Source organism: Eublepharis macularius, chromosome 1 (genome assembly GCF_028583425.1).
Source record: "Eublepharis macularius isolate TG4126 chromosome 1, MPM_Emac_v1.0, whole genome shotgun sequence".
Taxonomy (NCBI): domain Eukaryota; kingdom Metazoa; phylum Chordata; class Lepidosauria; order Squamata; family Eublepharidae; genus Eublepharis; species Eublepharis macularius.
This window is the reverse complement of record NC_072790.1, coordinates 150977680-151004587: the sequence shown is the minus strand read 5'-3', so window position 1 is coordinate 151004587 and position 26908 is coordinate 150977680. Positions and strand designations below refer to the sequence as shown.

General features: G+C 40.5%; 1 protein-coding gene across 1 annotated transcript in view; it reads right to left on the bottom strand.

The window, feature by feature from the left end:
- Positions 1-22107, bottom strand: part of ACTN2 (actinin alpha 2) — a 100075-nt gene extending 77968 nt beyond the window's left edge. The window contains exon 1 of the mRNA XM_054975153.1: positions 21705-22107. Coding sequence (XP_054831128.1) covers positions 21705-21833 — 129 coding nt within the window. The 5' untranslated portion in view covers positions 21834-22107. The remainder of the gene's footprint in view (positions 1-21704) is intronic.
- Between the last annotated feature and the right edge of the window lie 4801 nt (positions 22108-26908).

The following is a 26908-nucleotide window of genomic DNA, read 5'->3' as shown; positions in this document are numbered from 1 at the left end:
ACTGAACATTTCTAGAATGTGAATATTTCTTAAGCCATCCACTTCACCCATGTGACCATAGTATACCTTGAAACATCCCCACACAATATAATTTGTTATTTGCTTCTCCTGTTAGGAAATACACTATAGAAACATGTTGAAATGGCTCTCGTCAGATAAATTATATGATGGGAGTTTGGAAAGAACAGGCTATCAAGTGGTAAGTACAACCACCATATTAAAAAAAGTGTCACAAGACTTAGCTATGAATATTAAAAGGAAAAAGTGACTTGTATCCAACCATCTATGCACAGAAGGGACACAGAGGTTTCCCTCATACTGCTACCTCTACTGATCCCCTGGCGTTATGGGGCCTGCACGGAGGAACAACTATGTGGATGGGGGGAAGTGGGGGGAAGAGACACAAAAGGATGAAATCTCTATCTCAGTGGAGCTGCTCTTGTGGAAGAGGGAGGAGGAGTGATATTGTCCTCTTGTTCCTCTTGCAACCCCCTGACTCTCATGGCTATTCCTTTGCTCAGGTCAGCAACCCCGGGAATGACTTTCTAGGATCAAATGGGACTGCAGAAATGAACACAGGAAAATGTCACAGTCTGTGCACTGTTTGGATACAGGCTGCTATAATTAAAATATGGAGGATGTTGGATCTATGAGGACTTTAAGGAGCTGCAGTCTTCTAAATAAAAAGAGCAATCTCTGTATGTGTGATTAGTGGTTACATGTATCTAAAGAGATAGAATGCTGGGGACAGTAGAAAATATTTTTAAAATGTTGTTCCACTTTTTAAAGCATAGGCTAGTTCCAACATGATATTTTGCACCAATAGGATAAATCCTAGGATTTCAGTGGGTTCAAGTACAAGTTTTTTCCTGAATAATTAAAATTTGTGATACAGCCTAAGAACAAACTAGATTTATTTATCATTCAAATACAACAATTACATTAGCTCAAGAGACATCCAGTGGTACAAAATATTACATTAGCATTGACACAATAACAGGGGTGGACTAGCCACAACATACAGGGAACATTCTTGGCAGGCTGCTACATTGGAGAGCCACTGGTAATGAGCAGCAACCAGAGACAAGCTCCAGTAGCTCTGTGAATGTTGCAAGAGTATAGCCTGGGGAAGGTGCGATTTGGGAGGAGGGACCACAGTGGGGTATAATGCCATACAGTTCACCTTCCAAAGCAGCCATTTTCTCTAAGGGAACCGATCTCTTTTGTCCAGAAAATGGTTATAATTCCAGGAGATCTCCAGGTCCCACTTGGAGGTTGGCAACCCTAGAATGGCCTCTGAAGCTCTGGCTTGTAGCACTATAGGAGCCACTCAACTGGGCTTGTTCCTGGGCCATCCTAAGTGCTAGCCTGTCCCCGAATAACAGTAAAATAATAGTAATGCCTGCTTATCTTGATGTATCTCTGGCATCGTACTACATAATTCCTCATATTCTCTGCTTATGGGATATTATGAATTGAATGATCACAGAATGCACTCCTCTGGCTAACCTGGCTGGGTACAGAAGATTTTGTAAATGGCCTATCCAAGATCCTTGGGCTTTGCAATGACTACCTTATCCTACATTATTCAAGACTTGAAGAAGTTATTATACCTTTACTTTCTACTATCTGTTTCTTGGAATTAAACAAGGACAAAATTATTCATAGAATACTAACCTAGACAACAGGGTTCATGAAAACCGGGCCATAAGTTTACAGTCAAAATCTGCAATCTAGTGGTGGTAAATATGTGGAAGTTAATCTCCAGTGTTCATCACACTGCTCTGCAGTTAGCAACTTTCTTATTATTCTTTATCTATTGTTCATAAATATTATTACATTGTCCAAATGAAGTTTCAAAACTGGAATTCTTTGAAGAAACTGGATCTGCTAATCTTGCCCAGTTAAGTGTCCCTCAGTAAATACAATGAGAAGATACTTTTGGATGACCCTATTAAGAGAATTGAAAGGTTGATGGTTAAACTGAAAGAATTTGGTACAGTAGGAGGCCCTAAGGTTAACAAACAGACTAAAATATTAACAAAAATATGACAATTCAAGATCAGTTGAAATTGGAAAACATAACAGGTTATAAAATTGAGAAAAAAGTAAAATATTTGGGTATTGTTTTGACAAATATGAATTGTATGTTGTATTAAAATAATTATATTAAGACCTGGAATGAAATTAAAAGAGATTTAGTAAGATGGGAGAAAATCCAATTGTCACTTTTGGGAAGAATAGCCATGATTAAAATGAATGTTTTACCTAGAATGCTATTTCTATTCCAGATAATTCCAGTTTTTACAATGGAGGCATCATTTAAACAATGGCACACAGATATATCTAGATTTATATGTCGAGGGAAAAAACTGAGGGTTAAATTTAAGGTTCTGAAGGATGCCAAGGAAAGAAGGGGACTGGGCATGCCCGATCTGAAATATTTTGCTGCAAGATGTTTTGTTTGGATGAAAGAGAGGATCTTGTTGAAAGAAGACATTTGAATCTAGAAGGGCATGACAAGATTTGGATGGCACAGTTATTTGTGGTATGATAAAACCAAGGTTAATGCAGGTTTTAATAACCATTATGTAAGGCATGCTTTGTTGAGAATTTGGAACAAATATAAACCTAGATTCTGCCCCCAAAATAACTATGTGGCTATCTCTACAAGAACTGTATCTTAGAAGGGAGATAATAAGCCTTTTGAACATGATAGTATTTTCACAGGGTGATGTCAAACTAAAATCAAGAGAGGAATTTTTAACAGAGGGATATACTGTTAATGGTTTACTTGTATGCAGATGGTGGAAAGATTTAAAGCCAATAAGAGACAATATGACTTTGATTAGTTTAAGACTGAATTTGAGACAGAATTATGTACAAATGATGAACATGTTATTGCAAACATGTATAAACTTGTGTTGAAACTGGAGACAGAAGAAGAGCAAGTCAATAATGTATGATTAAACTGAGTATGATATATTAATGGAACAAGGGGGAAATGTGTGGTTAAAATAATTGAAATTTACATTAAGGAGTCTCAAGTCTTAAGGAGAATTTTTATAAGATGATATATCGATGGTATAGGACTCCTGAGAAATTGGATAGAATGTATAAGGTACATCAAATGTATGTTGGAAATGTACTAAACATGAAAGATCATTCTTTCATATGTGGTGATCTTGTAAGTTAGCAAAAACCTTATGGAAACAAATACAATTATTGATACAGACGATTTTAAAGATTAAAATCTTTGAAATTGGAGGCATTTTTATTGGGAATGATGGACTTTCAATTGGAAAAAGTGCCAACACTTTCTTTTTATATATGCTTACAGCAGCAAAACTATTATACGCTCAAATCTAGAAGAATTCAACTTTGCCTACAATGGAGGAATGGTTGACAAAGATTTTTTTAAAAATATTTTCTAATTACTAACATCAAAACTACAAACAGAAAAAGGAAAAAGGAAACAAGGGGAGAGGGAAAAAACAACATAAGAACACAAACTACAACTACAAGTATTGAATTCCCTTCATAATACAATTATTTAAAGTTAAACTTTCTAATATGCTATTAGATTGGTAGATCTTATAAGATACAAACTACAGTCAGGATCAGGTCTTCTTCCCCCCCCTGCGTCTCGGTCTCAGTTCTCTTTGAACAGCTACAATAGCTGCGCTCACAAATGGTTGACAAAGATGCTGGAACTGGATGAGATAGCAAAGCTTACTTCACTGATCAGAAAAAAGCCAATAAATTCATTCGTTGATGAATGAAACCGTTCATAGACTATTTATATGAAATAGATAACAATGATTGGATTTCTGGATTTCTGGATTAAGGGATTTTGACATTAGGAAAAAGAGAGCTGTTAGTCGTTACTTAGAGAAAAAGTGTAGATTTGACATGATACAAATATGTGTTTTGGAGAAAATTGGAAACCTTTTAGTTTAGATTGTTTTTGTTGTTTTATTTTTGTATTATGTTTGTTTTTGTATGTTGATTAGTTGTTTTATTTTTGTTTGATAGTATATGTAGAATTGTAGTTTTTTAGGTTTGTTTTAAATTATATAAAACTGTTAATAAAAAAGAAACAATCCAGTAGCACCTCTAAGACTAACAAAATTAGTGGTAGAGTATAAGCTTTCAGGAGCCACAGCTCACTTCTTTATATACAGCTAGATTGTGAGTCCATCTGTCCTTATATCTTGAAGAGTGGAGTGATTACAGAAGCCGAATGACAATAGCCAGTGAATGACAAAGGCAGGCATGATTGAATAGGATGGGTTATGCAGAGGGGTAGAAGGTGTGGAGAAATTATGAGACAAGAAGACTTTGTCTTGATTCAGTCCAGGTGGATGCATAGTCATGAGCTTCAACTGATAACGAAGCTCAAGACTCTTGATCTTCAAGAGTTTCAGCTGATAATGAACTTCAAGAGCTTCAGTTGTTGTATAGTAACACAATTTATTAGTGTAATATATTTGCAAGGTTTCCCCATTCAGTGCTCCAGACAGTCCTTATTACAGTTCTCATACGTGAATGATGGCACAAATATAGCACAACCTTCAGGCTGTGTAGTTTCTACAGAAATGACTGTAGAAAACAGAATTATCTGTATGATTGTATGCAGGGGCTCTCCACGCTCTGTCTGCTTCTCCTTTCCAGTCAGCCCAGATTATGCTGATAAACTCAACCTCAGTTCCTCAGACTTGTGCATGAAGTCCCTTGCACCAAACTGTAGGGTAGGGAGAACCACTGTGGATGTGACAGCACATGTAAAGTAACCTTAGCCTAGTTAATTAAGAGAGAGAGAGAAAGCTCAAATAAAATCAGAGTTAGGGTAGTAGAGTAGATAGGACTAGTTGGACTAGGATCTTGGGAGACATGGGTTCAAACCCCCCTCTTCTATGGAAGCTGGCTGGGTGGCTTTCAATCATTCACACTTTCTCAGTTAACTTGTTCGGTTGGGAGGAGGGAAGAGGGAGGGAGGAGTGTTATGTTGGGAGGGAGGGTATAATCATTTATTTATTTATTATTATTATTATTTACATTATTTATAATCCTCTGTTCTTGCTGAGACTTAAGGCAGATTGCACATTGTGAGTCAGTACAATCAATTTAAAAACATTTCAATAAATAATGTAATAGAGTATATAAATGCAAATTAGCAAAGATTTAAAACCAGCAGAAATCCAACACAGAGTTGAAGAAATGCTGAAATAGAGTATTAGCAATTCTAAGACTGACATATTAAACAACGTAGGAACTACCTAGTAGGATCATACTTACAGCAACAGATAGTACATGGTAATAAAGCCTATAATCCCTATCCCTTTACTAACACGTATCTTTAAGACTGCTTCTGTATATTACAGCCCTATTATCTGAGTAAAATGTTCTCTTGAATAATTAAGCTTTGCATAGTTTGAGAAAAGCCAGGACAGTGGGAGCTTCAGGTAGGCCGTACCATAAACTGGGGGCCTCCACAGAGAATGCACATGTACGGGCAGCTGTTGATTTTGCCCATGTAGAAGGCGACACCTGTGAAAGGCTGTGCTCAGATGGGCAAAGCTGTCATGATGGAACATAGGGAGAGAGGCAGTCCTGTAGATATGATGGACCAACGCTATGTAAGAGCTTTGTATGTGATAGCCAATACCTTGAATTGAGCTTAGTAACTGATAGGTAGCCAATGGAGTTACGGCAGAATGGGAGCAATATTCATGCTCCCCCTAGCTCCTGATAATAACCAAGCTGCAGCATTCCGCACCAACTGGAGTCTCTGAGTTAACATAGAGCTCAGATTGCCAACCCCCAGGTGGGACCTGGAAATCTGTCAGAATTACAACTAGACATGGGCACAAACGGAAAAAAAAACCCCTGAACACCCTGCTCGTCGTTCGGTGACATCCACAAACAATGAACATGGACAAACATGAACTGTTCCCGGACTTGTTCGTTGTTCTTGGGGGCCAGAACCCCACCCCCACCCCAACCCCCCCTTAGCCCCCCTCAAACCCACTTACCTGGCCCTTTAAAGATCCCTTTAAACTATCAGCTGGCAGGCAGGGATTCCCCCCTGCTGCCTGCCAGCTGATAGTTTAAAGGGCCCTTTCCTGCCACGTGCAAGGAGCAGGGCCCTTTAAACACCCCACAAACTGACCTTCCCAATGTCCAATACCCACCAAATTTGCAGGGGACATAGTCCTCACTGTCCTCTGAAGCTACCCCTCATTTCTGAGAGATTGCACCCCAAGAAAGGCATGATCCATGGGTCTCCCCATTTGATGTCATTTTCTCTTCACAGTGGCAAAAACGGGACGGAAGTGCTTTGAAGGGTTAAAGCCAGAAGGAAAGCCAGAAGGAGTTCAGACAGAGTTCAGTCCCTCCTTGCCTCCAGTTGCCAAGGGGATTGATTGTAGCAGGTGCCAGACTGTCTGGCTTGTGGAACGGCTGCTGACGGCAACGGACAAGGCTTTTAACGATCACCTGTTCATTTAGGATGGGGCCTCACAAACAGCTTATTCCAGAACAGCAGATTAGGCTGTTTGTGGGTTTTTTCTGTTCGTAATGCTGTTCGTGCCCATGTCTAATTACAACTGATCTCCAGACTACAGAGATCAGTTCTCTTGAAGAAAACGGCTTGCTTTGGAGGGTGGACTCTATGGTATTATATCTCACTGGGGTCCCTTCCCTCCCCAAGGTTCCATATCCAAATCTCCAGGAATTTCTTAACCCAGACTTGGCAACCTTACATAGAGGGGGAACCTATCTACATTACAGTGCAGTGCATTATAGTAGTCAAATCCCAATGTTACCATGGCATGGATCCAGCTGGTCAGATTGGCCATGTTGAGGTAGGGAGCCATCTTCCAGGCTAGACTAAGTTTGTAGAAAGCATTTTTGCAAGCTGCCTTATCTTTCTTTTCTAGCAGTTGTGCTGGTGGTACTTTGATTCCCCCATTGGGGAGAAAAGCATGGAATAAACAAACAATTCATATTTTATCTGTATTGTCTAATGCTTTTTTGTCACTGAGCCTAAGGCTAAACGATAAAGCTAGACACCCTTGCTGAGTGTTAAACAATGGCTTTCAAGAAGAATTCTGAGGACGTGAAAGTCAGGATGACTTTTGTATTCATTTCATATGGTCATTTCTGAGGGTCATAGGAGATACACATTTACCACATTTCCAGCTGTGATTTTTCTCTCTATGTCAGTGGCATCTACTTTTCATTATGCATTTCTGATTATGAAACAAGTCAGTACTTAACACATCACTCCAAAGCTTTAAGCAGCTTTCAGTGGCATGCAGTTGTCTATATGATTGTGTTACGTGGAACACCTCTATACGCCTGTGTGTCGGGGCAGTAGTCACACTCAAACACTTCATGGAGAAAACAGCATCAGGGAGTATGGTATGTGTGCTTTTGAAGCAGCCCAGAGAAGCAAATGAACAGAGCCAACTCTAATGCCTTTCATGTTATGTAGTCCTCTTTCTTGAGCCTTCATTCTTCCCATTTGTTGAGAGTACAAACTGCGGGCTCTGACTAATCTGTACTATTAATAGTCAACAAGCAACTATTCAAAATATGCTCAGGTCTTGAAGATCAAGCTGCAGTCACATAGCACAATACTCTGCAAATCTCTAATCCCTTGAGACTGGAAATAGTACTGCATTAATTAGATACGATCCTCCTCCCCTTTTTTTCATTGTTCAACACATGAGAACACAGTGGGGTATCATATGGCAATGAAATGCCACATGGAAATTGAAAATCTATGTGTCAACAGTAGTGTAGATAGACACATGAAAAACTGGAGTTTTCAGTTTTACACTTAGCTGCCCAAGCTGCCAGTTAAAACTAAATATGACACTTGTTAATCGAATTGTTAGGGATTATTCTATGACCAATAAGACCTTGAATAAACTTTAGGTTTATGGGGTTCTAGGTCTCAAATAGAAGACCAGAGCAAGAAAGGGTCTATGGAGGAAATTGAGCATAAGAATGTAGCTAACCAACACTATTTGTATGGCAACTGTTTGACGGGATTTCAATTATTAAAAGCAAGAACAGCAATATCAACAGTTCAGTTAAAAAGAACTAAATATATCTAGGTATGTCTTTAAAAGTCCTAAAGCAATAGATACCTTTGACGGCAATCCTATCCATTAAGGGACCAATAAATGTCATAAGGGAAGTTAGGGAATTCTAGATGATTATTTTACAGAACACCAAATGCACGGTTGTTGTTACTCATTTGTTTCAGGAGACAGCTGTCTTTCCTGAAGACAAACTACAGCTTTCAGTTGCAGAGAAAATGTGATTTCTATTCACTCACCTAGCTAGAGAATCAGTGATGCTAGGGAATGCTACATGTATGAAGCCTGTGACTTTGTAGGCCTAACATCCGTAATGGTGAAGACGCATCAATAACCATTTTGTGGGAAAAAATACTATTCTTTAAAAGCTGCAGTGCTCACTTAATAGTGCATGCTGTATGATTTATGTCCCTTCTGCTCAGTTCTAGCATAGGCAAAAATAACTGGTGACCCAGTAAGGCCAATGCAGCCTTGTATTGTGGACTGCCAGGTGCTTGACAACCCACCTATTTTAGTAGGCAAGAAAATCGGAGGCTGGCTGTGTTTAGTTTGGCAAGCTATGCAGATCTGCACTGTTTCCAACACTTTGAATGGCTGTTTATCCCATATTGGCCTTTAAACAGAGCTACTACCGCATGAGAAAAGTGGCAGAAAGATACATACAAACAACCGACAAGAAAAATAAAAGGAAATATTATATTGATTTGACACATCCTGAACACTATTTTTGTTTTAAATATCTCTCCTCCCCTGTAGAATTAATGGGTGTAATGTTTTCTCAAAAGTTAGTGAAAATCATAAATCAATATATCTAATTCTCAACCTGGGCCGTCATCACACGGGCATCTGTTCCGTTAAATTTACAGCATATAGCGTCATCGCTGATATCGGCACAGTAATGTTTCTTTGGGTCACCTCGCGTTTCTTCGTGCTCCCAGCTGTCCACACCTAAGCGCTCTGTTCCGTTCTCTCTAATGGGCGCAGAAGCAGCTCCTACCCCCCTTTTCTAAAAAAGTTTTTGGCGTTTAATTCTGCTATAACGGAATAACATTAGATAAACATGCCAGTAGCCCAACCCAGAATGACACTGATAGGTTGCCCTTTTTTCCCGCCCATGGAGTGGCCAGAACATTGGTTGACCCTTTTACTTTTCCAATTTTGAAATTATATAAATAGCCCTTTCTCTAATGGCAATTCAGTCATTTTTACTTGTTTTCTTCAGCAGAAAATTTTCATTGTGTGATGTCATTATAGCGATATAAGGACATTATTACAAAAAAAAGGGGGAGTTGCGGGAGAAATGGATTCTGGGATTGAGGAGAGAAAAAAAGGGTGGGCCTATGGTGTGGCGAGGCGAAAAACATCTATGTGAGGCATTCACACTGAGGCGCAAAATATTGCGACTATCAAGCACAAAGCAGAAGAGAGAAAATCGCATCAGTGTTGGAATAAGGTGGGTGTTTGCCAGGAAATGGCGCCATTTTCGTGCTAAATAGAAGCCCGTGTGACAACGGCCCTGGTCAAATCTGTGGATACTTAAATCTGGAGACTAGAGACATGAACAGACAAAGTAGAGCTATGCAATCTGGTCCGGGGGGAGGAGCACTGGAGTGGGCTACTGGAGAGGTGAGTGTTTTCCCTTGCCTTTCCTAAACTGCGAGGGTAAAAATTGACTGTTTTCTCTCTCTCTCTCTCTCTCTCTCTCTCTCTCTCTCTCTCTCTCTCTCTGTCTCTCTGTGTGACACAGAGAGAGAGAGAGAGAGAGAGAGAGAGAGAGAGAGAGAGAACAGGGATTGAGAGGAAGCTGGTGTTTTGGCCTGAGAGTGAGTGGTGAGCTTAGCTTGCAAGGAAGAGGTTTTCTCCTTGTCTCTCCCTAGTACAGCTAATTCAGGAGGGCTTGTCTGCTTGGGAGTGATTGCTGCCCCACCTTCTGCTATTGTCAGGGGCAGGGGCTGTGGGCTTTTCACATTTAAAGGCTTCCTCCTTGCCAGAGGTGTGAGCCTTTGGAACAAGCCTAAGGGTGAGTGCCAAAGGGCTCTTGGCCTGCTGCTCTTAGCCTGTGGACCCTGTAAGTTCCACCCCCCTACTTTGTAACATATAGACTCCCCTAATTGTGCTATCACTTTTGCTTTCAGGAGACATTCGATCAGGTGTTTTGGGCTAGGGTTTCTCACAGAAAGTAGAGTCCAGGGGGGAAATCTATTTTGTACAGCAGTCATAAGCAAACTTTTTTAAAAAGAGGACGATGGCTATTGAAGGACCATTTCCAGTTACCTGCCAAGGGAATGCCATATTTATCTTCCTTTCAGAGGACAAGATAGACTTCATATGTCAAAAGTGCAAGCTGATAGTTCAAGCTAGAAGAAAAAGTGAAGAGCCTGAACATATTGGTACTCTTCAAGAGATCAAAATAGGAGAGGATTTCATCAACAAAAGTCTTCAGGCCCTGCAAAGGGATGGAGAGACTGGTGGAGGGGACAATAAAACAGAATATGTTCTGAATGAAACTCAGAGATCAAAACCACAAGCCAGAATGAGCAAGAGAGCACTCAGAGACAATGAAAGTTATTCAATGGACAAGAATGCTGGAAGAGAAAGGAGCGAGTGAAGGGTTAGCTCTCTTAAGAGCTGTTGAAGGCTCAAGCTATCAGCATCCCAGCAAGACAGAAATGTGGCAGGGGATCTAAGAAGTCAGTGTGGATAAACAGAGAGCTCTGTGATCTAAGAAGGAAAAGAGATGTTCAAGAAATGGAAGGAAATGCATCCAAAGAAGAGAATCTAGGGATAGCTAAGCATTGTAGGGTAGCTGTCACAGAGGCCAAAACTCAGAATGAGCTGGGTGCGAGAGACTCGCCACAACAAAAATATATTCTTCAGATATATGAGGAACAAATGGAAGGAGGAGGGGGCAATAACCCATTGCTGGATGAAAATGGAGAAACTCTGACAGAGGACAGACAAAAGGCAGAAAGGCTCAATGCCTACTTCGACTCAGTTTTCTCTCTGGAGAGAACAGGCCCACCTAGAGATGGTAGTGGGCAAAGCATGTCTTTGAGGCTGCTGGTTGACATGGGCAGAAGAGTTGTGGAGAAGCACCTAGCTGTACTGGATGTGTACAAATCTCCTAGGCCAGATGGTGTATGCCCAAGAGTTCTTAAAGAACTTTCAAACGAGCTTTCAGACCCTTTGAGAGCAATCCAAACAGCTCTACTCAGAATCCTACTCAAGTCAACTCAATGGAACTTATTCGCAGGTAAGTGTCCTTAGGATTATACTGTTTGTCAATCATCTTCCAGGCCTCTTGGAGGACAGGTGATGTGCCAGAAGACTGGAAGAGAGCAAATGTCATCCCAATCTTCAAGAAACTGAATAAGGATGTTCCTGGGAACTACAAGCCAGTCAGTCTGACTTCTGCCCCAGAGAAAATACTGGAAGAAATATTGAAGGCGTCAGTTTGCAAGCATCTGGTGGATAACATGGTGATACAGGGAACTCAGCATGGATTTGTCCCCAACAGGTCCGGCCAGACCAACCTCATCTTCTTTTATGATCGAGTGACAGGCTTACTGGATCATGGGAATGCTGTCAATGTAGTTCATCTGGATCTCAGAAAAAGCTTTCAACAAGGTTCTCCATGATGTTCTGATAGTTTATCAGGAATGGAAAGGTTTCTCAGAAGCAGAATCTGCCCCACCATTCATATCAGATCCAGACAGGTTAGCATGACCACAGTGGACATAGTTAAGGATATTTATCAAGGAAGTCATGTACCTCAACAATAAAGATTCCTATCTGTACCTGGACACCCAAAATTAAGCAATTTCTTACTCATTGGTTTCCCACTGCACAGCCAAGTACCATGCTCCCTAATCATAGCCAGAAGTAAAGAGCATGAGCCAATCTAAAAGTTTGCACGTACCACGTATTCATAGTAAACAGCTTAATTTGCATTTTGTGTAGGTAACTCCAGAAATGTGTTTCATTGGATTGCCATTTGTTTTCCCTATCTCTCTTTCATTCCTTTTCCTTTGTATCCCCTGCTTTTTGTTTTTTTCTTTGGGCTCCACTTAACTTTTCTGTAGTTGCATATTCCCTTTTTCTGCTGGCTCCCTCTCTACCCATTACCTCCTTTTTGGGACCCCTCTTCCTTTTTTTGGGAAAAGTCCAACCCACCTTGTTGGAGTTCCAGTTTTCTTTACCACCCTCCTCATTTAAACATACACTAGCACACATAGGGGATTCACACATCACTACAATCTCTGGTGAATAGCAGGCCTAGATCTATAACTGCTTGTGGTATGGACTGTGTGCAAGTGAATATTCCACTGACTGTGTTTTACATTCTGTTCTTCACGTTTTGTGCTCTCGTTTCAAGTCCACTGTTTATTGATCTGCTGGTAGTGAAACACCATTCCAGTTCCTAATTGTGTGGGTCCATCTTTGCTGCTCTTTATGGTATGAGAAGTGTGAAAGCTAGCACCTCAGTGTGTTATTCTGTAATGTTTATAGTGTATTTTCTGACACGTGTTTTTATTGCTCTACCATTGTTCATCTATTTAGTAATAGTAAAGCCTCTTTAAGATCCTTGAGTGTTTTGTCTCATTAATTCCCTACTGTGAAAGCTTTGGTTTGGTTAATTCCCCACTGTGTTAGTCTAGACACTGGGAGGCAGAGAGTCCAGGGCTCTCACTCCCTTCCATCCCACTTCCACTGTTAGTTCTGAGAATAACGCCCTCGATGGGACCCCAGTGTATATAGGAAGAGATTTCTGTTTTTATGTTAACCCTGTAGGTGCCGCTCTGCACTCTAATATGTGCTCAGAGTCCTGTCATTAGTGAAGGGGTGCAGACATGTGTAGCCATCCAGGTAACATCACCACATGAAAGCCAGTGTGGTGTAGTGGTTAGTTTTAAACTAGGATTCAGGGCACCCAGGTTCAAATTTTAACTCTGCTGTGGAAACTCATGTGGTGACCTCAGGCCAGTTACACACTCTGAGCCTAACCTACCTTGCAGGATTGTTGTGAGGATAAAATGGAGGAGAGGAGAATGATGTAAGCTGCTTTGAGATGGTGGACTGTAAATGAAATAAAAAAAATATAGATGAAGTTGGGGGCAGATAAAAGGTTGGTGAGTGTGTGGAAAGAAGAAAAGAAGCAGGGAAAGTGGAGGATATGAGGGTTGTAAGGGGGTTGAAAAGAGGAAATAGTGTGGGGAAAGGGATACAAGGGCAAGTGAGGTGCTCCCTGCAAATCCTTGTGGATTTCCCACTGAGCGGTTCCCATGCTCAGAATTTTCCTAGGAGAGGCTGCCGGAGAGGGAATTATGCAAAACTGAAGAAAGGGGAGAAGATAAAGGTAACTGGCTGGTGGAAGGAAAGGAAAGAAGAAAGCAAGAAAAGGGGAAAGGCTATGGGAACCTTCAGGGAAGAGGAAGAAGAAATAGCGAGGAAGTGGAAAATGAGATGCCCTCCACAAGTCCTTGTAGTTTCCCCTCCTGTAATACCTTTTATTCTTCTTAGATCTATATTATTTTATTTATTGCATTTCTAGACCGCCCTCCCCATCAGACGAGCTCATCTATATACAGATGAGCATACTTCATTATCGACCTCAAGTACTTTTGTGATAAATTTCATGTTTTAGTCCAGACTGTCACGATATGTCCCCTACTACATCATCATTCAGTATCATGTTCTTCTCTGACAGAACTATATGTAGATTATCTGTCAGAGGCATGGGTCCTGTGTAGTTAGAGGGCAGACAAGTTCTTTTTCCTGAATAATAACCAATACAGAATTAAAAATGTATATAATCCAAACACCAAAATTCATTTGGCCACTTGGTTTGGTTTTATATGTAACCACACAAGGTTGGAAGTGGTGGTCGCTGTCCCATTCCAGGTATCCTTCCCAAACCTGTTGATGCTCCATCTGATAGTATACAGATTGGTAACCTCTGGCTCCATATCTTTGTAATGTTGAGCTGAGTGAGCACTTCAAAGTAAAGCATGTGAAAGTGGCATATTTGTTGTATGTATTACAATGGAACAACCCCCCCCCCAAATTTGTGTATATTGGTTTAGTCTCATGAGGTGGAGTCCCTGCACAGTGAGTTCTGTTCCTTAAAACTGTAGCTTGTATGAGCTCCCTTATCCTGAAACCCGTTGCTCCCATCTCTGTATCTCCTTGTTTTGAACACACCCATCTCTATTGTGTGAACTTCAAAATAATACCATATTTTGTTTGGGGAAGTGGTACTGGGAGAAGTGGGTGTTTAACCCTTTCCTCTGGTGTTCTTTCCCAGATGCTGCATTTAGTTCTACATGGCAAAGAAGACAGGTAGAACATCTGTGAAGCCTCTGCAGATCTGAGTGCAGGGGGGAGGTGAGAGGAAGGTGTTAAAGGCACCACTTTCTCCAGTTTTCAAAGCAGTTTCATGTGGCTGCTGTGAGAAATCCTGAATCAACTTTTCCCACATCTGAGCCTCATGGAGAGGGAGAAAAAAACCCCACAGCAGTTGAATTGAAAAAAAAGGTCACAAAGATTTTGTCAACTACAACATGATCCATTTTTAATCTATTCTTGTTATAGTTCAAATAATGCATTCTGAGTCTTTTGTTATTGTTGGCATGTTGATATGAAGCTCTTGTCAACTGCAAAGACATTGGGAGGATCAGGTTGCCCATTTGAACTTGTTCAATTTTATATGGGCATTATGAAAGCATCCCCCCCTTTTCCTAGTATGCTTCATCATAATATCCAAAATATACACATCATAAAGATGTGCAAATGCAGGGTTTTATCCACCATACATACCTCCAGTGCTAAATGTATCCAGAGAAGGGAGCTTTGACTCTCGAAAGCTCATACCCTGGAACTTTAATTGGTCTTTAAGGTGCTACTCGATCTAAATCTTGCACTTCTACTGCAGACCAACACAGCTACCCACCTGAAATGCTATAAAGTTTGGAATATTTAGCCAGCCCTTTGAAGCATGCCTGTAAACTATTAATAGAATATGCTGTACATTCTAACTTCAGCCACAGCTCTGTAAGCACCACTGGAATTCCCTAGAAAAAGAAATGATGTTGCAGCTGTTCCTTATGGAAATTATTGATGAGAGACAGAGAGCTGGTAACCAAGAAGACCATTAAACCCTCCCTGGTGGAACAAGGGTGCCTAATTAACATAACAAAGGAAAACTGCGGTTATGGATGAATATGTGTTCTCTGTGCCTTAGCCTAGCCCTACAACAACCACCTCGATCTCTCCAGAACAAGCCCTTCAGATACAAAGTCAGCTATTTTTGACCCAGGTTGTCCCACAAGGCTGGGGATTGTATGTGAGTGATGGTGAGGTTCCCAGTCACATAGAATCACTTCACTGGAAAGCAAATCCCACACAGCTGTAACCAAAGGACACCTTTAATGGCTAGTATTTGTGGATTCCTTCCAAAAGCCACACTCCTACTTGCTGCCCCATCACAAGCAGAAACTTGAATAGTTCTTGCTAGAAAGAGAGGATGTCTGCAGGCTCAATAGCTTGGCAGGTCTGAGGGCAGAAGTATATACTGTGTACTTTCATTATTCTTGTTTAGGACTTTTCCCCATGAAATACCGTAGCTGGGACTGGACTTTGAGTAAGAAAACTGGCTGGAGTGGGAGGAATATTTTTCTATTTTAAAAAAAAGAACACTAAGAGAAAAAGTAAAGCAGTCCTCTGCTTCTTGTGACAGTCACATTTAGAAAGAAAGAAAGAAAGAAAGAAAGAAAGAAAGAAAGAAAGAAAGAAAGAAAGAAAGAAAGAAAGAAAGAAAGAAAGAAAGAAAGAAAGAAAGATCCATGTCACTCTCGGAGGTGCTACTCGACTCCTGTTTCATTTCTCAGTAAGAGTGAGGACTATAACTGAAGTAAATAAATGAATAAATAAAATAGCTCTGTCCCATTCATCTTTTATGTATGTATTATTTTTGTTAACTAATCAAACAAACAACACTACAGCTTAGAAAGGGGAAAATCTGAGGAATAAGGATACAAGATAGGATAAGTGAATTAATAGTGCCTCTCTATGAACACTTTCCTGGGAGTAAGCCCCACTGAATAGACTTGAGTATGATTGTTAGTAAGGTTGCTGAATGCTGACTGTGACTATGTAAAGTTCTGGAGATTTGTGGATGAAGCTGAGGGGCAACAGAGTTTAAGGAAGGAGCTCAGTTGGGATATAATCACATAGAAATGATAGAGTCCACCCACGGAAGCTGCCATTTTCTCCAGGTCATAGATCCAGAGGAGTTAGCCATGTTAGTCTGTAGTAGCAAAATAGTTAAGAGTCGAGTAGCTCTTTTAAGGCTAACCAACTCTATTGTAGCATAAGCTTTGGAGAGCCACATCTCTCTTCATCAATTGCATCTGATGAAGAGAGCTGTGCTTTTGAAAGCTTATGCTACAACAAAGTTGGTTAGTCTTAAAGGTGCTACTGGTGTCTTTACTATTTTCTCCAGGGGAATTGATCTTTGTGGTCTAGAGACCAGTCATAACTCCAGGAGAAGTTGTGAGTCAATCTGCCTAGGATTGCTGTCTAAGGAGAAAAGGACACCCTGGCCGTTTCCACACGGCTTACTTTATTCTGCAAAATAGCGAAATCTCGCGAGAAGATGCTGTTATCGTGTGAGAAGACGTGATAACAGAGTCTTCTTGCAAGATTTTGCGCGAGATTTCGCTATTTTGCAGAATAAGGTAAGCCGTGTGGAAACGGCCCCTTTCAGCCCACCCCTTCCCTATGTTTGAGCCCTGAAGGTAGTTACATATCTTTTAAATTTCACTGTCATGCAGATGTGGAAGCTGTGGTGGCTTGATGTGCAAGGCTGAGAGAAGCTGCATCTATTCAAGTTCACTGCTGCACACAGGTATTAAAGGTACAGGAATTATGAGCCAAGCTACAAGATTCTAATTACAGGAGGAGGATCACGTGAAGGGAGTCACAATGTTAGCCAGGAAGCTGAGTTTTAAAAGAGATCGGAAGGCTTTGTTAATTTCCCCTCTCTTCAGAGCCAGGGAGATCTGCTCAGAGGGTTTGTTAATTTCCTCTTGGCCTCCTGAAGGCTCTGCCAGTTTTACCTCCCCTTCTAAGAAATGAAGAAGAAATAAACAAACCTTCTGAGCAGCAATCTCCCTGCCTCTGTAGAGAGAGGAAATGGACAAAGCCTTCCAATCTCTTTTAAAACTCAGCTTTCTGGGTAACATTGTGACTCCCTTCACATGCTCCTCCTCGTGTAATTCATCTCTTGTAGCTTAACTCTATGTCTCCCATTGTATTTGGTAGGCCTGGAGAAAGAAAAAAGCCCTGTCCATTTAATAGAGGCTTCATTTTGTTTGTTAGTGTATTTATTTGCTTTATTTATTCCTTGCCTTTCATTCCAGTAGGGACCAAAAGTGGCTTTCATAGATCTCTTGTCCTCCATATTATACATCTGGCTCTGAAGCATTTCATGATATGGAAGTAAAAAAACATCATCTTCCCAGGGTGGTCTTAAAATTGCAGTGATGTGAGGGGAGCTGGTGATCTTTAACATATCACTGAACTATGGTCTGTGCTCTACACATCCAGCAGGAAGAAGAGTCCTGAGGCAGCAGAATAGACTGTCTGACTTCTTTTACATGCTCCTCCTCACACACTCATTCACTCATCCCCCTCCCATAAGTAGAAAACTAGGCCAGCAGACCTTTCCCTTAATGTATTACTTCTTGGAAATCATGACAATTAAAGAAGTATCAAGCCAATATAACTTTGTAGTGTAGAAATGTCCTGTGCAGGTTAGATTGCAGGGTCAGCTACTAAAATCTTGGTGTCTGCAAAGATTCCACTTATTTTGATCCTGCACCAGCTAATACATAATCACAGAGGTTTGCCCATAGTCACACCTGGATCCGCAGCTAAATGTATCCACTGATATTATTTATTTATTCATTCATTCATTTATTTATTTGTATTATTTATATTCCGCCTTTCTCACTGAGACTCAAGGCGGATTACATATAGTGTGAGATTAGTACAATTAGTGGCAAGGACAAGGGCAGGCATTTCCATACAGTGTCGAGAACATTTCCATAAACAATGTCGTAGGGAAAATGAATAGAGTTTCAAGAACATTTGCAGAGCTGATTGGTTACATTACATTCAGAAGCTCATCTTCTTTTCATCTAGGGAGTCCCAATCAAGCTAGTGAAGTGTGCATTGAGAACTGCTTCTGCACATCTCTCTCTTTCTCTGGAATGGGGCGATAGACATTTCAGCCATGCCCTGAAACCATGGCCTGAAAACAGCAATAAAGCCTATGGATGGATCATTGCTATGGATGGATCATTGCTGTATTATACTGAAGATCTGAATTAAGAGCAGTTTACTGAATTTTAATTCATCAAATGTTTGGTTGCAACTTTAATAAAAGTTTTCATATATAAGAATGTTCTGTTTCTGGTCTTAAAATCTGCCTTCTGATTCCTTCCTACTGTTCTTTGACATCCCATGATTCTCTCAGAATGTTTCCTGAACTACTTAGTGTGCAATTAGTGGGCTGTTCTTTGGGATTGCTTTAGGGGGGTTGGGGGGGGAGGGGTTCTGTTTTTATTATGTAGTTGATCTAACAAAAAACATATGAGTTAAGCATGCTTCTGATGGAATTCAGTGGACTTCAATGCTCTTAACTCTTTGCTAGGTTGTGGCATTCAAGATAATGAAAATAAAAACCTTTTTTAAAGAAAGAGATTCATGATTAACGGACCCCATTCATAAAACAGATTAATAATGAGGTTTATGTGGCTACATTGGATAAAAAGTTTGTGCTTCTCCATTATGCAACGCTTCTATTCAAAGTTAAAATGATCGATAAATACAATTCCACTGCGGAGTCTCTGAAACTCAAAATTCTGCACTAGAGAACCAGAATCACTGCAGAGCAGGATGCTCTACAAACTAGAGTTATAATTAGGCGTTGCATCCATTGTAATCCTAAGGACGTCATCATGTGTTACCAGCAACTGTTGACAGATCTCATACCATGCATATCCTGAAATGGCAAGTCGGGAGAGGGCATCTCACAATAGAAACAATGGCATTTATTTTTGTCTTGTTCCAAGATTGTCTCATAGTACATGTATGCTAGCCAACTGCCAGGCTTGCTGGGAGATCACTGTTCAATATTATGTTACTAGTTTGTACAAAGCTCTGCCACCCTGCATCTATAACCTTCTCATCATACATATGAATATCAGGAATGTACTGGGTGGAACTTATTTTAGCACTAAGAAGCTGAGTCTGACTCCCTATCTTTTCAAAGCCATCAGTCTTTCTACTGAAAAAGTGAGTTGTTCCTGGGAAAACAAATGTGACAGTCCAAGCCAAGGAAAGAGAATGCCTTCTTTTCAAGTTTACTTATAGATGCGTATGTTCATGTAACCTTTGTTTTAAATGCCCAGGGCGATGTAAAAGTAAGCGATGCAATCCACCACCCACTGCTGCTACATAACCATTGTTCACATCAGTCAGGCCCACTGAAATGAATGGCAGTATTATTAGATTAAACTACTGTCCAGTTGGAGTAGGAAAAATCGTGATTTAGTAAAATGTAAGGATTCAAAATACAGATTACATTTTCACTGTTGTGGCAACTCTTTCAGATGAGACAAGTAGAGTTTAAAAAATAAATAATGTTGTCTTCAGTGTCATAAAATCAGAATTTCAGGTAAGGCCATCTATATCGCTCAGGAATCAGGGTGAGTAAAGTAGAGAAAATATATCTGTCCACAATCCAAAGAAAAGTAATGTTAAACTGCTGAAATGAATAGTAATTATGCTTAGTCGCAGCTAACTTGCCCTTGTGATTTCAACAAGGTTTAACTGCATCTAACTTTCTCCAGGTTGGGGTATGGGAATTTATGTGAATAGCCAACGAGGTGTAGTGGTGAGTGTGTGTGGGACTGGAGGGTGGGGCTGAGTTCTAATTCCTACTCTGCCATGGAAGTTCAGTGGCTAACCTTGAACCAGTCACTCTCTCCCAGCTTAACCCTCCTCACAGGGTTGTTGTGAACATGGAAGAAAGTGAGCTCTGTCTACTGCTGCCCTAATGTGATGATTTCAAGCAACTTCTTATTTTGTCTTAGTAGAAATGGAGCAACAAGCTCATCCAGGATTGCAGAGCCGACATAATCATAGCGCAGCATGTAGGCTGCTTGGTTGCCTGCCTGTGTATCATCACTCCTTGCTTGTCCGTCATGCACTGATTCCTTATTCAAATAATCCTCTTGTGTTTCAAAATAAATGTTGCTTTGAAAATAATTTGTATCAACTTGCTTGTATATTACAAATGTAGAAGGTTTAGAAGATTTGAAGTCTCATGTTCCCAGTTAACAATCACCTCATGATAATCTACTTCAAATCATTTTAGAAAAAGGCGGGAACCTTAGAAGACAGTGGGTGAGTTCAAAAAATGTTTAAGACAGCCCATGTATGAAAATTACAAATAAAGAAGGAAAGGGAAAATTCTCCTGGGCAGCTCCTAAAAAAATTAGCTAAAGCTAATTTTGCACATTCTCATTCATTTCCTTTGGAGCTTCAGCAGGGGGACTTCCCAGGGGGTTGTAACCAAATTTGATGAAATTGTATATTTTATTGGGTGTTCTTCTGTGGTATACTAATATGTACCCTATCAAGCTTTGTAATCTGGTTGGTCAAAGCACATCAAAGTGTCATGCTTTGCAAATAAATTACTTGCATGTTCCTTTTCCATGTGAAATCCCAGCAATGTATTAATATTCTCCCCTTCCTCTAAGCAGTGCTGAACACTCACATTTTATACTCACAACAACTCTGTGTGGTAGGTCTGGTTAGAGAAGACTGACTGCTTCAAGGTCACCCAGGAAGCTTCATGGTAGAGTAGGGGATTGAACCTAGGTGTCTTTGGACCTGTTCCAGCACTGTAATCATTATGCCACATGGACTGTCTACAGGCATCTACTGAACTACTGCTGACTGACTCTTGGAAAGCTTTGTGGCAATGCTTAAAATTCTCAGCCTATGAACATTGGAAATTCCAAACTTGGGGACAGGAGGAAGCAGACAAGCAATGGCTTTACAGCATGCCCAGTCTCAGTGCTCATTTCAACTCATTTCCAGGGTTGTGTGCATTGTGGATTTTATTCCCTCTGGCCAAGATGATAACAATAGTCTATATAAAATCATTTTACAAGACACAACCAGGAGCCATAAATTGGGCATGTAATTCCCATGCAGCCAGTCTAAGACCACTGAAATCAATAGGCTTAGACTGGAGTAACTCTGTTTAGGATTGCACTCTAAACCTAAGAATCCCATTGAACAGTGCTCAGATTTTTTATAGATTCACTGCAATATGGCCAGTATTTTAACAGATGTCTTGCTACTAGGGCTGTAACTAAATACCAAAATACATATCCTGAGACTACATTCTGTACTGACTCTAATCTAAACTGCAACTGAGCATTAAACAGATTAGCAGAACTACCTCTGTAAAAATGCATTAAAAATCTGCATTTTAAAAAATAAAGGTTTTTCCCTGACCTTCCTTTGCTGTTTCTCCCACGCAGGGTCCAGGAGCAGGTCTCTGTCCCATTCTTCCTCTTGGTTCATGTACTCATCTTCTTCATACTCATAGTTGTAATGCATGACAGTTTCTATTTGGTTTGTCATCTTGCTTAAGGATCAGATTCAGTTTCACACCTCTTCTTAGTTCTTAATAACTCTCAGATTTATTTTTTTAAATCTTGCAACCAAGCAAAGAAATTGTTCTCTTTTCTTGTTTCTAGACAGAGAGGTCTGTATATTGCCTTGCTGGTGTGCCAGGGAAAAGTTGTCAGATTGAAGGTCAGAACTTGCCTTTACTTCCTCCCTCTCCTGCCCCTGGACAGTTACTGCTGCTGCTGTGATTCTCTCCAAGAAAGCCCAAAGCTCACGCCTAGGGCTGCCGCTTCTGCTTATTATCCCTGGTCTGCCTTGTCACATGATGCTGCTGCTGCTGCTGCCGGGACCATCCACCCCTCCCCTCTTGTTCAAACCCCTCATTTATTGATTACCTCAACAGGCAACACAACTCCTGCCTTTAGAAGCTAGTGAATGTAAGCTTGCTGAGCAGCGGCTTTATCGCCTTTGATGTGAAAATGTTACTATTTTCACATAGGAACATGTCTCTGGAAATGCCTCCAATCTCTCCAGTGATGGAAATGCCATTTCTCATGTCCTGGACAGTATTTTTTCCAGGATGCTGTAAATCATTATCAGATCACATTAGGACATACTCACATACTGCTGTCTATCCAAAAATTCAGGGAAAAGGTCATTCTTGTTTTAGCTCAAAACTATACTCTAAGCAGAACCACAAGTGACAAAAGGCACAGATTGGACACTTGTCTGCTTCCCTCAAGTTTTGATGGGAAATGTAGGCAGCTTGGCGGAATGTTGGACAAGTGACAGTTGAAAAGTCCATTGGACAGCAGTCAGAGAGCCAAGCTTCAAGACTAGGATGCCTACATTTCCCATCAAAACTTGAGGGAAACTGACAAGTGTCCAATCTGTGCCTTTTGTCACTTGTGGTTCTGCTCTAAGTACTTGTAGAAAGAAACTGTAAAGCACGTATCTCTCTATCCAAGCCTCTCTCTATCCAAACCCCTAGTGCTGCTGCCTTAAGCTGTGGTCAGTTGGCCGAATAAAAACAAATTGAAACTGAACCCAGAAAAGACTGAAGTGATGCTGGTTGGGAAGGTGGAGATATTGAAGGACACTGTGTTCTTCACTTTCAGAGGGGTTCATCTGACCCTTGCAGACTTCATGAAGAGTCTAGGTATTATACTGGATCCAGCACTGCTGCTAGAGAAGTAAATTAATGCAACTGCAAGAAATGCCTTCCACAAACTCAAGTCTAGTTCAGAAGATGGCCCCTACCTTGACATGGCTGAACTGGCCACCTGGATCCATACCATGGTAACATTTGGACTAGACAACTGTAATGCACTCTACATAGATCTGCCCTTGAAATCAACTCAGAGACCGCAGTTAGTGCAGAACGCTGCAGCTCATTGTCCGGAGCTAGACAGAACATGCATATTACTCCCATTTTGCAGTCACTCCACTGGCTACCCATCAATTACTGGGCTCAGTTCAAGGTTTTGGCTATCACATACAAAACTCTTAATGGTCTTTGTCCTCATAGGTACAGGACCATCTCTTTCCCTGTACTTCACCACAGCAGCTTCGCTTATCTGAACAGGGCCTTCTGCAGTTGCCACCCTGCAGTTGGGCAAAATCAACAGCTGCCTGTACAAATGCATTCTCTGTGGTGTCCCCCCCCACACTCTTATGGAACACCGTGTCTGAAGAGGTCTGGCGCTCCCACTCTCCTGTATTTCTGCAAACGATGTAAAACTGAATTATTCAGTAGGAGTCTTCTTACACCAGTAATAGTGCTGTGCTATAAGGAAATGGTTTAAAGAGATGCATTGGTAAAGACTGTGTAGTGTCTGTGTTGTTTAATATATCATATCAATCTGCTTATGCTTTGTTTCAGCATTTTTTTTTGCTCTGTATCAGATTTCTGCTTGTTTTCTGTACCCTACTGTATTCTTTATTGAACGTCCCAGTCACTGATCATGTTGACTTATACCGTTTAATCCACCTTGAGTCTCGGTGAGAAAGGACTATAAATAACACTTTTTAAAAAAAATCTGATGTTAAATAAGAAGAGATTTTAAATACTTTAATGTCATCATTTATTATAAAAATGCAGTGTAAATATGTTTGTAATAACTAAGCCTAAATCTACATTTTTCAGAATTGTAAGATCTTTTGAAAAAATGATCTCCTGAATACTTCTGTATGCACAGAAGACAACTCAAAAAAATAATTAAAAATAGGCAGGTAGGTGGAATATCAGGAATAGGCTCCACTGGAGAGTATATGAAGGTGAATGTGGACAACTTCTAAAGCACACAAAATGAAAGGAGATTGACCCATAAATTAGCTACTTTAGTTAGAAAAGTTATTTTCTATGCCGAAATACTTGGAAATATATAGAATTGTGCACAAGAATGATACGTAAGGAAATTGTTAACAGATAAATGACATACCAGTTCTGAAATACTTTACTTAGAATAATGTCCCACTGAGTTCAGCACAGCCTGCTTGCATGTAAGGATTTTTACGACTGCAGCCTCATTCTATATAATTGCATAAATTCAAAAAAGACTGCACCCAAAGTGATCTTGTTCTCTCAATCTGTTCATGCACTAAAACTGCAGGCACACCAAACAGACTTACAATGTAATACACATAGTGACAGGTGGAAAACTACAAATAGTGCTGGCATACGATTGGAAAAAATGGTGAGGCAGATCCAGGATTTTAAATATGGTTCAGCAGTGGGAATGCAAAGTGAAGGAGGGAGGAGGGGAGAGGAACAGAAAGGAAGGACAGGACTTTGGAGATATAGAATAACTTTCTACAAATGTTGAGACTGTCATGCATTATCACTATAGCTTAGCCACATTTCTTTTTTGCATTAGTTTATACTTATAGGTAATATAAATAAACAAGGAATTAACAGCAGTTTTAGGGCCACTTGTCTGTGACTAGCCTGTACTGTGTACTTTTCAGGAATCAATGGCTAAAATGTATCCCTTTTTAAAAATACTGGGCAGTCACTGAATATTTGCAAAAGTGTGTCACACCATCAATGCTTTAGGCATAATCTACCAACCTAACCAAGCAGACTGGATAAGGTGCCATTAAATTGGCATCTGTATTAGACCTCTTGTGTACAAGGTTATTTAGCTCCACTGGCTGCAGCCAGAAAAGGAAATCAGCCTTTTTCTGTTGAAAAGAACCATTAGTGATATGCTAATGCCTGCATGTATCGACCAAATGCTTCCAATAGTCCAGTTCTATGTTTGCTTACTTGGCGAGTCCACTTGAGTTCACTGAGTCTTATCCTCAAATACTAAGTATGCATTAGGATTACTGCAGGTTATCTTAAACCTTTGAAAAATCTGGTCTCTGCCTTTTGACCCACAGAGAGGCTCTAGGCTCAAACAGCTGTGTCCTATGAATGGGTCAGCTGTGCTGTATGGCATCTGCTGCAAATGGAGTCTTACTTACTTGCAGCTAGAATTGTAAATAAGAAGCTTGTAGTGGATTGTCAGAGAAGAAGCATGTTTTTTATGAACTGATACTTACAGCAGGATGGGAAATTACTTTTACAGTATTAGAGATTATGGACAATGGGAAGCGAACACCTTATACCCGACTCTATTGATGCCTTTAGTAACTAATCTGTGTCCCTCAAAAGAAAGATAAATTTTATTTGGATAAATTACTGGGACTGTTTTCATGACAAGGTGCTAGTGTTCATCATGATATTCATTAGACTTCCCTTCTCTCTCTTCTTGATCTTCACATCTAGTCAAACCACAGCTGCCAAAACCCTTCCTCACACCCACCATCTTGATCCCATCCTATTGAATCATGGAAACTGACAGATCTTTCAGTAGGCTGCAGAGAAGGGGGAAATGATATTGTAGGCTGCTTTGGAGGAGAAAAACAGGGTATAAATGTCTCAATTTAATATCCATTCAGCAATTCAATGATTCACTCAGCTGTAAATACTGCAAACATCTTCAGTATTTTCTTATGCAAAAGAAACTGCCCTGGATTTCCCACTGCCTATCTAGTACATTTGGAAGGGATGCATCATATCAAGCCCTTCCTTGAATCCATCCAGAATCCCCCCTATATTTCACACACATGAGCACAAACCAGTCCTTCCACTTAAGATTCCCATGCACAGTTGGGTCAACCTGACAGCTCTAGTAGTACTTCATTGTTTTGTAAGGGCTCAAGTGAAGCAATGTTATCTCAGAACTCCTTGCGGTGTTGTAAAGAATGCTGGGCAAGTAATTCTTAAGATAGTGTGAGGAATGGCTCGATGAGGCAGAATATCTTGGATCGGTCTTTGTTCCATTTCCTTGCAGTATCCTGCTTTTTATCACACCTCTCTTCTTGTGATTCCATGTCATTCTTAAGCCAAAAGTGTATGCTTCCTAAATTGCAACTTTTCCTTAATTTCTCATCCTCTTTAACTGGAACTTCTCCTATGAGCACATATACATCACACATACATCCTCTCTCATTTTTTTAAACATGCAAACCATATTTTGTACAGTAAATTATATTTAAAATAATGGCAGCCAAGGATAGGCAACCCCAGGATGTGTGCTAAATGGCAGTGTGCCAGAATATTTTGCTCAGCATAGCAGTTTCCACTCTCAAAGCAGAGGTGTAATTGAGTCACCTCTCATCCTTGTTTTAAAGAGTCCTGTAGCAGTAATTCCATCTATTGGAACTCCTTATGGCCTTGCCCCCAATAAATGCTTGCAGACCCCATCCAACAGTTGATGCAGTATTGGGCAGTCATGTAGTAGCTACCACCACATCCCTGAAGAACAGAAAATGGCACCATCTCTGCTCCCCTCAGTCTGAGCTGCTTCTGTAGCCGGCACAAACTTCATCCTCCGCTTTTTTTGTTTGTGGGCACACCAACATTTCCACAGGCAAATGTGTTCCATTCAGCATTCAGCCAAAAAACTTGCCTACCCTTAGCATACAATGTGAAGGTATTGTTAGAAAGAGTATTGAAATTCTGTATTGGTGGCATCGCAGCACAGAATCTGATCTACTGATTGATACCAAGGTCAAAGCAAGTGGAAGACATGGTGTGA